This window comes from Talpa europaea (assembly GCF_964194135.1).
Source record: "Talpa europaea genome assembly, chromosome: X".
Classification (NCBI taxonomy): domain Eukaryota; kingdom Metazoa; phylum Chordata; class Mammalia; order Eulipotyphla; family Talpidae; genus Talpa; species Talpa europaea.
Genome location: NC_140081.1, coordinates 66,748,203 through 66,763,397, shown reverse-complemented (window position 1 = coordinate 66,763,397; position 15,195 = coordinate 66,748,203). Strand labels below are relative to the sequence as shown.

At 51.2% G+C, this 15,195-nt stretch overlaps 1 protein-coding gene across 2 annotated transcripts in view; it reads left to right on the top strand.

Annotated features, from left to right (window-relative positions):
* The window catches only part of TSC22D3 (TSC22 domain family member 3), a gene marked incomplete at both ends in the record, with an annotated part of 71,189 nt that extends 65,118 nt beyond the window's left edge, over positions 1–6,071 (top strand). The window contains 3 exons of one of the 2 annotated variants that reach the window (XM_084259287.1): positions 3,852–3,973; positions 4,687–4,738; positions 5,841–6,071. In XM_084259287.1, coding sequence (XP_084115413.1) covers positions 3,852–3,973; positions 4,687–4,738; positions 5,841–6,071 — 405 coding nt within the window. Of the gene's footprint in view, positions 1–3,851; positions 3,974–4,686; positions 4,739–5,840 lie in introns of those variants that run through there. The other variant, XM_084259286.1, reaches the window with a different exon arrangement.
* Between the last annotated feature and the right edge of the window lie 9,124 nt (positions 6,072–15,195).

Below are 15,195 nucleotides of genomic sequence, written 5' to 3'. Positions count from 1 at the left end.
CAGAGGAATTTTACGGTGTGCCCGGGATGGCACAGGAAACCTCCTGCAGCTTCACCACTAACTTCCTTGCCCTTGTTATTTCACCCCGAACTTCCATGCCCTTGTTATTTGAGAATCCCTTTCCAAGGACATTTACTTCCATTGTCTTCCTTGGCTAGCCCAGGATCCTGGGATCAGCCCGTTGTTTGCTCATGGAGGATCACGAGGCCACAGGGTGAGCACTTTTCACTGGCCAGCTATAGGTTTAGAGGGGACCGGAGATTGACTGAGTGTGGACAGCCTTTCGCAAGTTGTTTTCTTAACGAAATTCCTGATAGGAGCTTGTTTTCTCCTTGACTTCATTGTCCTAAAAAGCTGAGCACAGCAGGAGGGGCGGGGTTGGGGGGTGGGGGCCTCCGAACTGGAGGTTTGACTAGACTGCGGTTATCATTGCAGGGCTCCATAACCTATTGCGGATGTTGTATGCCCGGGGACTACATGGTCCATTCTGGAAGCCAGGTGGTTGGATGGATGTTTCCTATTTTCTTAAGACAGGGGGAACTCTGAGGATGCTGGGGCTCAAATAACATGGGTGAACACAGCCTTCTTATGAAATTCATTCAGGCGCTTTGGATATTCTTCTGGCACCCCAGGGCTGCTTCTGGCACCCCAGTGCTGCTTTACTGTGAATGGCCAAAAAGCTAGATGGTCCCTGTTGAGTAGGAGCTGCAGGCAGCCTGGAGGCACTTTTCCTGCCTCTAGCCCTAGTTTCCTCCTCACCATTTTCCTGCCACCTCCAGCCCATCCCCCAACTGCCTTGACTCCCGCATTCAACAGACCTATTCCCTGCTCACTTGTAAGCATCATAAAACCAAACTGTTCTCAAGGGCAGGAAGACATGAGCTGGAATTTCAGCTCTGCATTTTCTTAGCTGTGCCATTTTCGACAAGGTAGCTTTTAGGACCCTCGGTTTCTTCATCTGTAAAATGACAGTGACTGGTTCAGAGTTCAAGGCACAGCCAGCAGTGTCTGGCCCATAGCTGATGCTCAGCTAATGACAGCTATTATTAGTGGGTCTCAAATACAGTTTTTTTTTTTAAGATTTATTTATTTATGCATACAAGAACTGGGGTACAGGCCAGAGGTGTGGGGGTGGTGGTGGTGAGAGGATTCACCAGAGACAGAGTGGGGAACAGAACAGGCAGACTGACTGTAATACACTGCTGAGGGGAGCAGTAGGCAAGTCAGGAGAGGTCTGCCGCGCCATGTGGGTAGCTTCCTGGCCGGCTGGGGATCGAACTCGTGCTGCAAAGGGGTTAGCTTCACAGTGCTGTGCTTAATCCCTTGCGCCACCAGGGAGGCCCCAGTTTATTTTTTAATTCAAGTATAATGAACATACAATTCCAAGGCAAGTCTGACTAGCAAACATAACCTCTTTTCCTTTCCCTCCCTAAACTACCTGGGTTTCTCTCCCAACATCGCCATATAAGCTGTCCCACTGAAGGAGCCTTTCCACCCCTGTCCTATTCTCCTGGTGGTGTTTTTCCCTTCCAACCCAGTTAATTTATCTCTGTCCCTTTTATTTTATCACCTCTTTGGAATCTCGGGGTGGGTAGTAATATTTAGTTTAGAAAAGATTAGCAAACCCACGAGAGGTCGACCTAGAGGCTCTTCCTGGACCTAGAAAGCTCTGTGTAGCACAAAGGGCAGATGAATAGATCAAGGAATTCCACTATCAATTAAGCTCCTCATTTAAGAAGGTAGTGTTGTTCTTTCTCAGCTAATGTTCTTGATAACCTATAAATATAGTGTGAACTTTGTTCTATATACTCCATGGAGCTTAGTACAAACACCGTGTTCAGAAAAGCTTATGGCCCAAAGTTAACAGAATATCCTGAGATTGGGATGGTCTCCCATCTAAACTGGGGTGAAGGGAAACACCATCCTGGGCTAGTGCAGTAGGGGGTTGCTTGGATAGTTCTACTGGTCAGCCCTTTGCAAACAGTCTGGTCCTTGTCCACATGTTAGCACTGGTGGGGTCCAGTGGGAGCCACAAGTCATTGTGAGAAATACTGTCTGTTCAGTGGCATAGGTTGCACTGGCAGCCTGGAGAAAAATCAAGGTCTTCGGACCAGGCTTAACTGGGGCCTTGGCCAGGGTGTCAGTGCCAGGCACCTGGTTAGGAGAAATATCCTGAAGCAAATAATAATTACCTTCTTTGCTGATAAGAGGCCCCGGTACTTTTCCAACAGCACGATTGCATTCAGCATTTCTTTGGACCGCAGCCTGAATCACAGACGGATTCATGGGTATTGGCCATAACTTCATCCAAACTATTGTATATGTAGTGGAACCCAATGTTCTCCTTATGGCCCTGAGTTGGTGTAAATAACACTCCCAGTTGCATCACCTGTCTTGTACTGTCTAGATTGCGCCTCTGGCTGCTGCAATTCTGTGTCTGTCCACCAGATGGAGCACTAAGGAAAAAGCGGGCGAAAAGGCTATCAAGCATCGGATGCCTTTTTTTTTTTTTTTTAAAGTTTAAGGCTGGGGAAAAAACCAAAAATATATTTTAACGGAAACATGTAATTCTTAGCAGGCAACAATAACCTCCTTTTGCCTGTGATTTGAGATCTGTTTGTTCCTGAATGGCCTCTAACCCTAAATTTGGCTGGACCCATCCCAGGGCAGGTGTTTTCCTGGGATGGTTTATCTACATAGCCTGTGTTTTTAGTTTTGTCGTCGTTTGCTGTAAAGTATCGATAGTAAAGTATCGAAATTTTTTTTAAGGTAGCATCACGTGATCCTGGATCAAGTTGAATGTATTTTCTAGGCAGAGTAGGGTGTGAAGACCACAAAGGAAAGGGCTGCCTGGGCTAGAGCAGTAGGGAATGGCTTGGATACTTCTATTTGTAGAATGGCCCGTGTTCACCTACCCATTCCCTTCCCTCCTGCTCCCACCTGGCCCCCAGCTTCTCCCTGGTACATGTTTGACTTCCTGGACACCCTCTCCTCCATATATGCCTTCTGGCATGCACAGATTGGCTCAGACCTGTGCACTGCCCGGTGCATGTCACAGATCTGTGTATGAGTCAACAACATGGACAGGGACCTCCAAAGGAGGATGTGAGTGGCTGGTTGCTGGAGTTGGGGACAGGCGAGTGGGCCAGCTGGCTGGATGAGGTGACATGCAGGTGACTAAGTTTGTGTGTGCAGGAGTGAAACTAAGAAGGCAGGCTGAGGGAAGAAGGTGAGACTCCCGATGCTGTAAGGTGGATGTGCAGGGACGATGGTATGGACAGCATTGCAAAGCCGTGGGGGTGGGGTGGGGGGGAGATCGGCTGACACCTCAAGAAGAGCTTTCAAAAACCAGCTCTTCCCTCTACTAAATGCTTTCCACCTCCTGTTCTGGCATTTGGACTTCTTTCTCTCGAATCCGCTCCAGTTTGGTTTTTACCAATCTCCAGAGCCCTCTCTGCAGATGCCAGTTGGCACAAGAAAGTGCTGAACTGTTTACAGTCCCAGCCTAAGGTTCAGGGAGGGGATGTGGTTTAACTGGGCCACAAAGCTCGGTACAGGACTCATTTGCATGGCCCCTGACGCCATGTGACGCAGCCGACTCCTCCTATATAAAGAAGCAGGAGCCGAAATATCTCCGAGTCTGGGTTGGACTGGCGGCCTTGGAGTTTGTGACACACTAGGTGACACCCCTCGAGTCACTTCCTTCAGCTCTGACCGACTTTGGCTCTGCGCGGCAGCCTTCGACCCCTTCCTAGCCCCAGGCCGGACGCAAAGCCCAGCCCCGCGCAGCAGCAGCTCCAGCAGCCCTCCCAGTCCGCCCAGCCCGGCAGCGCTCCCCGGCAGCCCGAGCCATGAACACCGAAATGTATCAGACCCCCATGGAGGTGGCGGTTTATCAACTGCACAATTTCAACATCTCCTTCTTCTCTTCCCTGCTTGGAGGGGATGTGGTTTCCGTTAAGCTGGATAACAGGTAACCACTGGTCCCAGCTCCCCAGTCGATCCAGGGTGCCAGCGGGGGGCTGGGCTGCGAGCGGGATCTCGGAGCGAGCAGTGCGCCGCCGTCCCTGTTCCCCGCGGTGCGGCATCCTGGGAAGGGGCGGGGGGAGGGGACGCAGGGAGGGGGGTCACCGCCGCGCTGGGATCCGTCGCCGTCGGCGCGTCCCTGCGGCCGCTGCGCCGTGAAAACGAGCTGCTGCAGCCCGAGGCGGAGGCAGCCAGAGGCAGAGGGGCGGCGGGGCCGGGCGGGGCCGGGCAGGGCAGGGGGCTGGTGGCACGCCGAGCGCCGCTGGGGAGCAGGCCGGAAGCTTACCAGCAGGGAAGGAATTCCTAGCTAGCTTCGGAGCCGGGTAGGTTTGCCCCGACCTTCTGGGCGGCCCCATTGTTTGCACGTCGCCCGCCTGGGCTGGCCCAGCAGGCCACATTGGTCCGTGCGCCCCCATGACCCACCCGCGCGCTGCTCCACGCGGATCTCTGGGCGGCGGCGGGGAGCCAGCCAGGGTGGGGAGGTGCAGCTTCCTGCAGGGACCAGGCAGGGACGTGGGGACAGGCTGCACGGTGCACGGGGCCACGGAGGCGGGGGGGAGCGGAGGAGCAGGGACAGATGGAAGACTTTGACCGCAGCTGCCAGGGAGTCTGATGGGAACCGAGTGGGTAACGTGGACGCTTCCCTTTTTGTCTTGGCAGTGCCTCCGGAGCCAGCGTGGTGGCCATAGACAACAAGATCGAGCAGGCCATGGTAAGTGGCATCACTGCGTCATTCCCATCCCCAGACTTTGCTGCTTATGTAACATAGGGCAGGACTGAGAGGATGGGTCCCAAGCCAAAAGCCCAAGGAAACAGCCTGCTTCCTACCCCTTAGAGACCTTGAGTCAAGGTCCATCCCAGTGGCACCTTTCAGGCATTTCCTGTCTAACCTGGCAGGGACCCTTCTTTTTCTCTTCCCTCTCCCACCCTGGGGGCTGGGACGTTGCAGCAGCCTCAGCCTCTGGCTCCCTTCTGGGTCGGGTGTTGGATCGGGAGCTCAGATGCTTGCATTTATGTGCCTCCTGCAGTTGGCAGGGCCTAGAGCTCATTGGATACAAGCACACTGCAGTGCCTCTGCAGAGCCCGGGCTGGGGTCAGGAGTTGGGAGGAAACAGGAAGCAAAGCCCCCCACCTCTTCTCCCTCCCTGGTAGAGGTCACAGTCCAGGGAGCTGCCAGAATGGCTGCAGGGGGCTAGGGCTTCCAGCCGCTAACAACCATTTAATTGTGCCCTGGGGCCTAATGACACAGTTCCCCAAGGATGCAGCAATCCCAGTTACCCACACCTTCCCTCAGGCCCCAAGTCTAGTCTGGCTGAGCTGCAGGGCAGCTACCACTCAGTGTGCTGGGTTGCATGGAAAGGAGGAAGACACCCCCATAGCCCATTTTATTTTCTCAGTAAAGATGTGTAAAGTAGACAGACCGTCTGGGGTGCCTTGCAGGTCCTCCCTGGGATCCGGGCCAGCAGCAGGACCTAACATGAAAACGAGGACATAGCAAACCACCAGCTGCCAGCAGAAGTTTCACCCAGAAGGTTCCTTAGCAGCCAGCTTTGAACATCATTAGAAACTTGCAGGGACAGGGGCGGCTCTGTAGTTCAAAACTGGGCTCCGCACTCAGACCTGGCTCCAATACTTCAGGTGTCCTGAATGAGGGCACGGGAGGACTGGCCAGGGTGCCAAGAGGCAGGTTGGCGGTCAGTGGTGTGAGGGACAATGCGGGGACCCTGCCGGCAGAGTGAAGGTGCTTTGGAGGGGGCTGTGGTAGCCGATGAGTGGCTCTGGTGTGATTTCTTCTGGTGTGGTTACCTGTGTAGGATCTGGTGAAGAATCATCTGATGTATGCTGTGAGAGAGGAGGTGGAGATCCTGAAGGAGCAGATCAGAGAGCTGGTGGAGAAGAACTCCCAGCTGGAGCGTGAGAACACCCTCCTGAAGACCCTGGCAAGCCCAGAGCAGCTGGAGAAGTTCCAGTCGCGCCTGAGCCCTGAAGAGCCCGCTCCTGAAGCCCCGCAAGCACCTGAGGCCCCCGGTGGTTCTGCGGTGTAAGTGGCTCTGTCCTCAGGGTGGGCAGAGCCACTAAACTTGTTCTACCTAGTTCTTTCCAGTTTGTTTTTGGCTCCCCAAGCGTCATCTCACGTGGAGAACTTTACACCTAGCATAGCTGGTGCCAAGAGATGTCCCAAGGACATGGCCACCTGGGTCCACTCCAGTGACAGACCCCTGACAAAGAGCAGGTCTCTGGAGGCTGAGTTGCACTGGGGCCTTATCACCCCAAGCCAGTGAGCCTCTTCATGCCATCGCGCCCTGGGGGCTCCCAGGGCCTGGGTAACTTAGCTGCAGCTGGCAAAGGAGAAAGGTAGTTTGCGATGTAATGCCAGTTTGCTCCAGAAAGTATAAGGGGTCTGTTTTCATTTCCATGGACATCTTCAACAGCTTCATCTGACAACGACTGTTCCTATGAGAAGCCACTTGTGTTTTAAGCAGAGGCAACCTCTCTCTTCTCCCTGTCCCGCCAAGGCAGGGTCCCAGATGGGAGAGATTGAGCCAAGTCCGCCTTCTGTTGGTTAATACGATATAATGCATGGCTTTGTGCACAGCCCAGTGTGGGATTATGGCTTTGGGATGACCGCTTACAAAGTTCTGTTTGGTTAGTATTGGCTTAGTTTTTCTATATAGCCATCCATGCGTATATATACCCATAGGGCTAGATCTATATCTTAGTGTAGGTTGTATACATACACACATACATCTAAGCGTTGAAGGGCCTAACCAGCTTCGGGAGTATTGACTGGTCCCTAATCTCTGACTGTGTTCATTTACCACGTTGATCCAGTTTGTCCTTTAGGTTAAAACGTGAGAGCGAAGAGTAAAGGGAGGCAGGGGGCCAGCCTCTGAACGCAGCCACGGATGCCTTGCTGCTGTGACCCTTGTCCCATCTGTCCCCTGCGGACACGTGAGGTCCTCTTTTGAACGCCAAACCCACCATTCACTGGTGCTGATTACATAGAATGGGGTTGAGAGGAGATCAGTTAGGGTTTCACGGTGTCCTTCAAAAACTTTCTTAATGCTGGTGGGAAACTTTCAAGTGAACAGAGATCGGTTTCCTGGTTTCCTCTTGACAAGGGCTAGACAAGGGAATGGCTTCGACCCCACGGTGCCTGGGTGATGTGTTCAAGGAGCCTGTCTCCAGAGGGTTCTGTAGCAGTGAATTCCACTTTCTGACACCATATCCCAATGTATGTCTACAGGATTCGGATTTTGATTGTTTAAATGTAAGCTTGAACTTTCAATAAACTTTGCTCTTTTTTTTTTTTTTTCTAAAAATAACCCTGGTGTCTGACCGAGTATAAATGGAGTGGGTGGTAGGGGGCCCTGGCATAGTGAGGGACGCTGTATTTCTGGCCCACTGAACATTCACGAGCTCCCCTGAGTGGCAGACCTGGGCTGTATCCACCATCTTCTGTAACTCTCACGATACCCAGCATACAGGTGAGGGAAGCGAGACAACGCAGGTGTTGTCCCTATTTTGGTAAAATGGGGCTCACCCCCACATCATCATTCCCCTCTGTCTCACTCTTGCTCTCATGGGACAGCTTCGGGGTGGGTGGCAAGGTGACTGCTGACCCAACCTCAGCTTGAGGGGGTGACTAGGTAGAAAGACCCCGAAGGAGGCCCAAAAGAAAGAGGCAGAGCATACCTGTGAGGGAACAAGAAAAGAAAAACGGAATGAATACAGATGGGCCTTCTCTCTCTTCTGAAAATGCTCATGGAGAGCACTTAGTGCATTCTCCTTAATACCGATCCCCATGAGACCCTTGACCTTGGTGAAGGCGCTTGGAAGGGCTTGGTGAGAAAAGGGTGTATGATGTCCCCCCCATCCCATCCCCCACACCGCACAAGGAATGATGCTCAGGCCCTGCTGCTCCATTTGGCACCAAGGAAAGTTCACTCCCTAAACCTACCAGCTGTGTGGGCAGGCCGGGTCTGAGGCTCTGGGCTCCAGGTCCCCTTCCCCACCTCTCTTTGGGGTTCATCCTCACCCATAACCCTTTACCTGGCTCTATCTGGGGCATCCAGAATCCTGCCATTTCTCGGATTCATAGGTGTGCAATCCATGTCTCCTCAACCACATCCCGACCAGGACCCACCCTGGACCCTGAGCCGTGTTGCCAGGGGAGGCTGTCACCCCAATGTTAGTGACTCCCTCCAACCTCTGCTTTCTAGAGTATATATACCTAGCCCTTTAACACCCCAAATTTAACAGAGCTCCTTGATTTTCCTGAGTTGCACCCCTCAAGGAAGAAGAGGTCTTGGCCACCTCCCTGTGTCAATCACTGCCCAAACTTATTCCAAATATCAGGCTTCTTTCCTGTAACGGTCACACCCAGTGGCCTCTTCTTTTCCAGCCACCAAGTCTCTTCTTCAGAAAGTTGCAAACCCGTTTGCTGGCCTCTCAAATTCCAATTTCACCACCAGTCCCTAAAGTCTTCATTCATGATGCCAAGTTCATGGTCTTCATCTGCCAGGTTGGTCATGGCGTGCAGATTCCACAGCTGCTGGAACAGATACAAACTTTGGGCCCCAGACCCAGACCCAAATTCAACTCAGCTCTCCCAAGCCCTCTGTTACTCCTAGCCCTCGCCTTTCAAGATGAGCTGAGAGACTTTTGACTTCTCAGCTCATCTGTAGACTTCCCACACCCGATTTCCAGCAAACAAGAGTCAAGAGAAAAAAAGAAACCCAGAAGACGGGCCCAGCAAACACACAGGCGTCTCTGGTCATCCTGCCCTTCCCTACGAGAAAGGGGAAAAACTTGCCCACAGTCACACAGTGGGAAAGAGAGAACTTTGTTTCCTTGGCAACCCCACTAAACAGAGACAAACACTGCAACTTCTGAGGTCACAGCGGTTGCTTCACTAGATAAGAGGAACTGGCGGCTGTTTGTTACTCATATATAGGAGTAGCTCTTCGTTGTTCTTCCAAACCAGACCAGGGTGGGGACAAACAGGAGAACACAGTGCTCCTGGAAAGGCCTTCACGGCTTTTGGGTTTTGGGACGCAGATGGAGCAGCTGCAGCCAGGACAAGGAAAAGAACAACAGGAGCAGAGGCAACTCCCCACCCCTCCCCCAGGCAGGCCCCCTAGGCCGGGGCCTCCTGTCTGATCTAGTCCTCGAAGTACCCCTCCCACAAGCATCACAAGAGTGCTGCTCAGCACCCCTCCTTGAGAATAGGGAACAGAGCTTCCTGCCCTTCGAAAAAGAGGCAGTTACGATTTACCTCCATTGGACAGACAAGAAAACAGAGCCAGGAAGCTCTGTTCCCTATTCTCAAGGAGGGGTGCTGAGCAGCTACTCCCATGGTCCCCGGGTATCCCAGGAGTCAGTGGTTCCAGCCTCCTGACATTTTTTAGATGTCAAAATGTCTCTCATTGAGTGAGAGAAAGCAAGCACACATAATGGCAAACTGACTGTGAGTTCAACAGGACTTTTAAAGGAATATATTGTATTTGCCACCAAAGCAGAGAGGTGGATTTGAGAAGTAGAGTGGAAATGTTGGCAGACGGTTATTTGCAGACAAGGACAGCTGGGATGCAAGGCACAAAGCCGTCGGGTCAGGAAGGGACAGCAGAAAAGGTGTTCTTGCCGCCCAGGGACCAAGCAGACGAGGATGCAGAGCATGGGGGGTACAGACCACAGGGCAGAAAGGCACACAACTCACTGCCTCTCAGGGTGTTTAGAAGTCATCCCTAACATCATCTTACTTATCCGGAAAAAAAATCTTGCTTTCAAAACTCACCTCCCCTCTTCCTACTTGGTTAGAAATTAATGGGCATAATTAAAGCTTCGTAGGCAGCCGGGTTCCTCAGGTGGTCATGCAGACAATCTCAGTGGAGCCCAAAGACTTAATACTTAACCACCTCCACTTGCTGGTCAAGCAAATTCTGACCGAGAACCCCATTGCTTAGCTCTCCCAAGCTGAAGTGATTTCCAAGAAGGAAAGAGCTGGAAGGGGCCAGAAGAGCAATCGATAAAAATGCTAACACTTACATGGCACCCACTTTGTGCCAGACACTATTATTCTAAGCCCTTTTACATTGATTGCTTTTTTAAATGTTCACCCAAACTTAGGAGGATGTACCAGTAAGATCCCCATCTTACAGATGAGAAAATGGGAACCCCAAGGTATGGGCGGGGGGAGGTGAAGCAACTTGCCCAAAGTCATAAGGCTGGTGGATCGCAGAGCTAAGGCTGGAGAGAGGGGAGATGGATGCACTGAGAAACAAGACGGAGAATGGCAAGGGTTTTGCTAATTCCTGCCATGTAACCAAAAGTGTTCTGGGGGTGGAAAGAGGGGAGGTGGAAAGGAGATCACCCCAAGTATTAGAGGGACTCACAGATTATAAATGACTGGTGGGGGAGGGGTAAGAACAAGGAGGGGAGGAAGCACAATGGCATATGGGCGTGGACTAAGGGTGATTCGGTGGTGGAGCATCATGGTGCTGATGCCTGATGGAGGGATCCTAATGTCACCTCGATTTAAAAATAATTAAATAGGGCCTCCCCTGGTGGCACAGCGGTTGAGCACTGGGTTGTGAAGCTGCCCTCAGCCTCTGCAACGCCGGTTCGATCCCCAGCCGGTGGCGAGGGTCCCACATGGCGCGCAGACCTCTCCTGCCACGCCCGCTGCTCCCCTCAGCAGTGTATTTCGTCAGTCTGCCTGTTCTGTTCCCCGCTCTGGTGAGTTCTCTCACCCTCCCCCACTTCTGACTGTACCCAGGGCTTGTATAAATAAATAAATAAATCTTAAAAATAATAATAATTAAATAAATTAAAAGTTAAATTATTGTTTTAAAAGGAATAAACACAAAGCTATGGAAATTAATTTGAAAAAATAACAAATGACCCATGAGCCCGGAGGAATGGGAGGGAACAGGGAAGGATGAAGGAGCGAGAACGGGAGGCTCACTTACGTGGCGCCCAGCCAAATGGATTGAGATAGGATCTAACAGGTCCGGGGAGCCACGATAGGCACTTGTGCAGGGAAGTGATGTGATTTCAAAGATATGCGCAGAAGATGGGCTCTGGCAGCTGGAAAAGCTAGAGCAGAGAGAGGCTAGCCGAAGGCAGGCCAGCTGTTACTGTAATCCAGGTGTGAGGTGACAAGGACCAGCCGGGCCAGGAGAGGGTGGTGGAAAGGAGACAGAAGCGAAAAACACTGAGAGGCAGTGTTTCTCCAAGCGAAGCCTGCGGTCCACTCGCATCAGGTTTGTTGGGAAGTTTGTTTAAAAACACAGACCGCAGGGCCTCCCTGGTGGTGCAAGGGGTTAAGCACCGCACTATGAAGCAATCCGCAGCCTCTGCAGCTTGAGTTCGATCCCTGTCTGGCCAGGGAGCTACCCACATGGCGCAGCAGACCTCTCCTGTCTCGCCCACTGCTCTCTCAGCAGTGTATTTCAGTCAGTCTGCCTGTTCTGCTCCCTACTCTGTCGCTGGTGAATCCTCTCACCCCCCACATCTCTGGCCTGTACCCCAGCTGTTGTATGCATAAATAAATAAATCTTTTAAAAAAATAAAATGCAGACCGCAGACTCCAGCCTCAAACTAAATTGGGGGCTTGGGGCTCAGGAATCAGTAACTCATGCAAGCTTCCCTAGCGATGTGGGAGTATGTGAACATTTGAGTACCCTCCACTAAAGCCAAAATCAGCATGACCTGGTGACGGAGTAGTTTGGGGGCAGCGTGGGGGAGAGCAAAGTAGCCATGAGTCAAGGTTGCCATGAAAGATATTTTTGTTTTGTGTTTTTTTCCCTCGTGGTAAAATACATATAACACAATTTACCATTGCAACCATTTGTAAGTGTTCAGTCCAGTGTAGCTAAATCCATGTATGTCATGTGATCATCTCCGCCATACATCTCCAGAACTTTCTCATCTTCCCAAACTGAAATTGTAGACCCATTAAACACCACTTGCTGTGTACACCTTCCCCCATCTCCGATGACACAATAGTTAAGTCTGGGGAATTGGGAGACTATGGAAGCACCGACGCAAATGGAGACTATAGATTTTCAGAGAGAAGATGAATTCCAATTTTAATTTCTGCCTGAGCTAAACATCTGGAAATCCCCCAGAACTAGCTCAGTCCAGGGCTGAGGCAGCAAATGTGGGTGTGTCTTCTTGTTACCAGAGCTGAAACGCTATGAGTGGACCTGCACCCATGAAGGGGGAAGCAAGGATGCCAAGCAGAAGGCCCAGAGCCACCCATAGTGAGGCCTTCCCAGGGAGGAGGAAGGGTCCACTGGGCAGATATCAAAGAAACAGATAGAAAAAGCCACAAGCAACCTGACTATTGAGGATCTCTGCATTTTTATCTTTCTGTCTGTTCCTTTGGACAATTCTTCTTCAGGGTCCTTACCACAAGGCCCACCAGCTTAGAAAAGTAAACTAGTCCCTAAAGGTCTCTTTTTTTTTTTTAATTTTCTAGAGGCATGTCTTATTTATTTATTTGTTTGTTTGTTTGTTTTGTTTATACATGCACTGGGTACAGTCAGAAGCGCGGGAGGGTGAAAGAATTCACCAGAGCCAGAGCGGGGAGCAGAGCAGGCAGAAGGACCGAAGTACACTGCTGAGGGGAGCAGCGGGCGGCAGGAGAGGTCTGCGCGCCATGTGGGACCCTCCTCTGGTGGCCGGGGAGCAGCCGGGGATCGAACTGGCGCCACAGAGGCCGCGGGTAGCTTCGCAACCCAGCGCTCAACCGCTGCGCCACCGGGGAGGCCCACCCTAAAGGTCTCTTTGAGCAAGAGCAAGGCAGCTGAGGTATTCTATTAAGAGGGGTTAGGAGCCCTGGCTGTAGTCCTAGTTTTTGGCTAGCAAGCCATATGCCCTTGGGCAAGTCATTGGCGCCTCCAGACCTGTTTTCCAATTTGCAAAGCAAAATGGCTACCCAGGTTCCGTTCTAAGCCAGGAGCTTAGCAGTTGTCTGGGCCAGAAAAAGCCATCCACTTGCGAGATTTGTACACATTACTTCTTTGCTCCACAGCTGGGTTTCCCTTCCAGCCTCCAGGTTCTATTCGTTGTCATCTCTAGTTCTTATCAAGTTTCCAAGAAATACCCACTTCTCAAGACCAAGAGAGGTGGGTGGAATTCATGAGAAGGCTTAGGTAGGCAGAGGGACCAGGCTGCCTTTAAAAGACTTGTGATTGGTACAGATAAAGTGGAGAGGGTAGGAAAGGAATGGAAAAGATGGTTTGGAGTGGGTAAACAGGGGAAGACAAGAATTAGGAGTGTGAACAAAAAGGGCAGCTCCAGCCCATTGACACTTCCTCAGCTGAGTGCCTCTGCTATTTCAAAGCTGTCCCACTGGTGAACTTCCCACTGCCACCACCTAACAGGAAACAGGAAAAATTCTCCATCAAAGACTGGTTCTGTGGGTCCTGAACTGTCCCAAAGATCACATCTTTGCTGTCCATTGCAATTCAGAGCCCAAGCATTTCAAGTGTAAAACGAATCTAACCCCTGTGCAGGAGCATCTTGTGAGGCACAAGCCATGTTCCAGTGACTTAAGTCACACCTGGGTCAGAGACGAGAGCAATACAGTATTAGAGCTGGAAGGGGCTCCAAAGATCAACAGCTCCAACTTCCTCATTTCCCAGAGGAAGCCCGTGAAACCCAGAGAGAGAAACATGCTTATCCCAGACATTCATGCACCCAACAGCAGAGCCAGGACCAGCCCCTAGTGTTACAGATGGCCCTCTTGCTCTAGGCCTCAGTGTCCCCATCTGTAAAATGAAGGATTGGACCAGAGCAATAGTTCTTAAACTTGACTGTAAAGTGGAACAATCTGGAGAGCGTTTAAAGAGACACTGATGTTTGAACCTCACCCCCCGCCGAAATGTTTATAAAATTGGCCAGGGATTAGGGCAGGCATTTTTAAGTACCCCAGGTGATTCTTGGATGAACTCTGAGGGTTGTTTCAATCTTGCCATCTGGATCCATTCATTCATTCATTCAGCAATGTCCACCTACTGTGTGCCAGGCCCCGAGCAGATCAGACATGGGCCCCTGCTCCTGGAGCTCATTTCATATTTCCATACATGGGTTGCAAAGTAGATGGGCTGGGGAATTTGAAAGAGGGAGTGGGGCACACTTAGCATTACCCCATTCTCTCTGTCCACCCTTTGGGTTCTCTCAGCCTGCACCGGATGCATGCTCTCAGCTGCTCTGACCCCCTGCAGCAGCTGGAGTGTGGCAGGCTCAGCAGGGGAGGCCTGTGCTCATCCATCTGTGGCAGGTATAGGCTGGGTAAATTTAACTAATTGGGGAGTGGAGTGTATTAACAGGCCTATTGAGCAGCAACTCTACTCCTCTTTCTCCAAGCAGCTGAATGATTAATAAAAACAATATTCTTATCTCCTGTCTGACTGGTGTGCATGTCTCTCTTGAGTGATTCTGATTTCAGGCAGAAAAAAAGAGCTCCTATTTATCAGCCTCCTCAAACTCTAAAACATTCTGTTGGGGATGACAGCAGTAGACAAATCATTCTGTGGTTCCTTCTCAGTCACCTTTATGGGCTGCTCTCTTCCTCTCACCCCTGGGGTGTCACTGAGCTCAACCTTCCACATTCTCTTCCTCAGTTCCATGTATTCCTGAGGACTTAAGTAACATCTCTGAAATTTCTGTCTCCAGTTATGAGTGTTCCCCGAAGTTCCAGACTCACATATGCAACTGTCAACTGGACAGCTCCATTGGCATTTTTCACAAGTGTGTCAATAACTACATGACAATAATCAAAGTCTTGACTCCCACCTCCCACAGTGTACCCCATTTCTGTGCAAGATACCACCATCCTCATAGCTGCTCACACCAGATCCCACAACTTCTGTCACCCCCTCATGTTCAGTACATCAGTGTGGTGCACTTGCTCTCCAGTTCATGACCCAAATCACTCTGTTTCTCTCTAGTTCCATTGAACTACCTGGTCTCTCTGTGTGCCAGGCACAGAGCAAATCATATATGGGCTCTGAACTCCTGGAGCTCATTTCATGTCTCCATATGGATGTGGCAAAGGAGACATGCTGGGAGTTTGGAAGGGGAAGCAGGGCAAGTCTTGCTAATTGTGGAAGGGAACACGCACACCACCCCCCATCTCTCCTCGCTCACATGGAGACA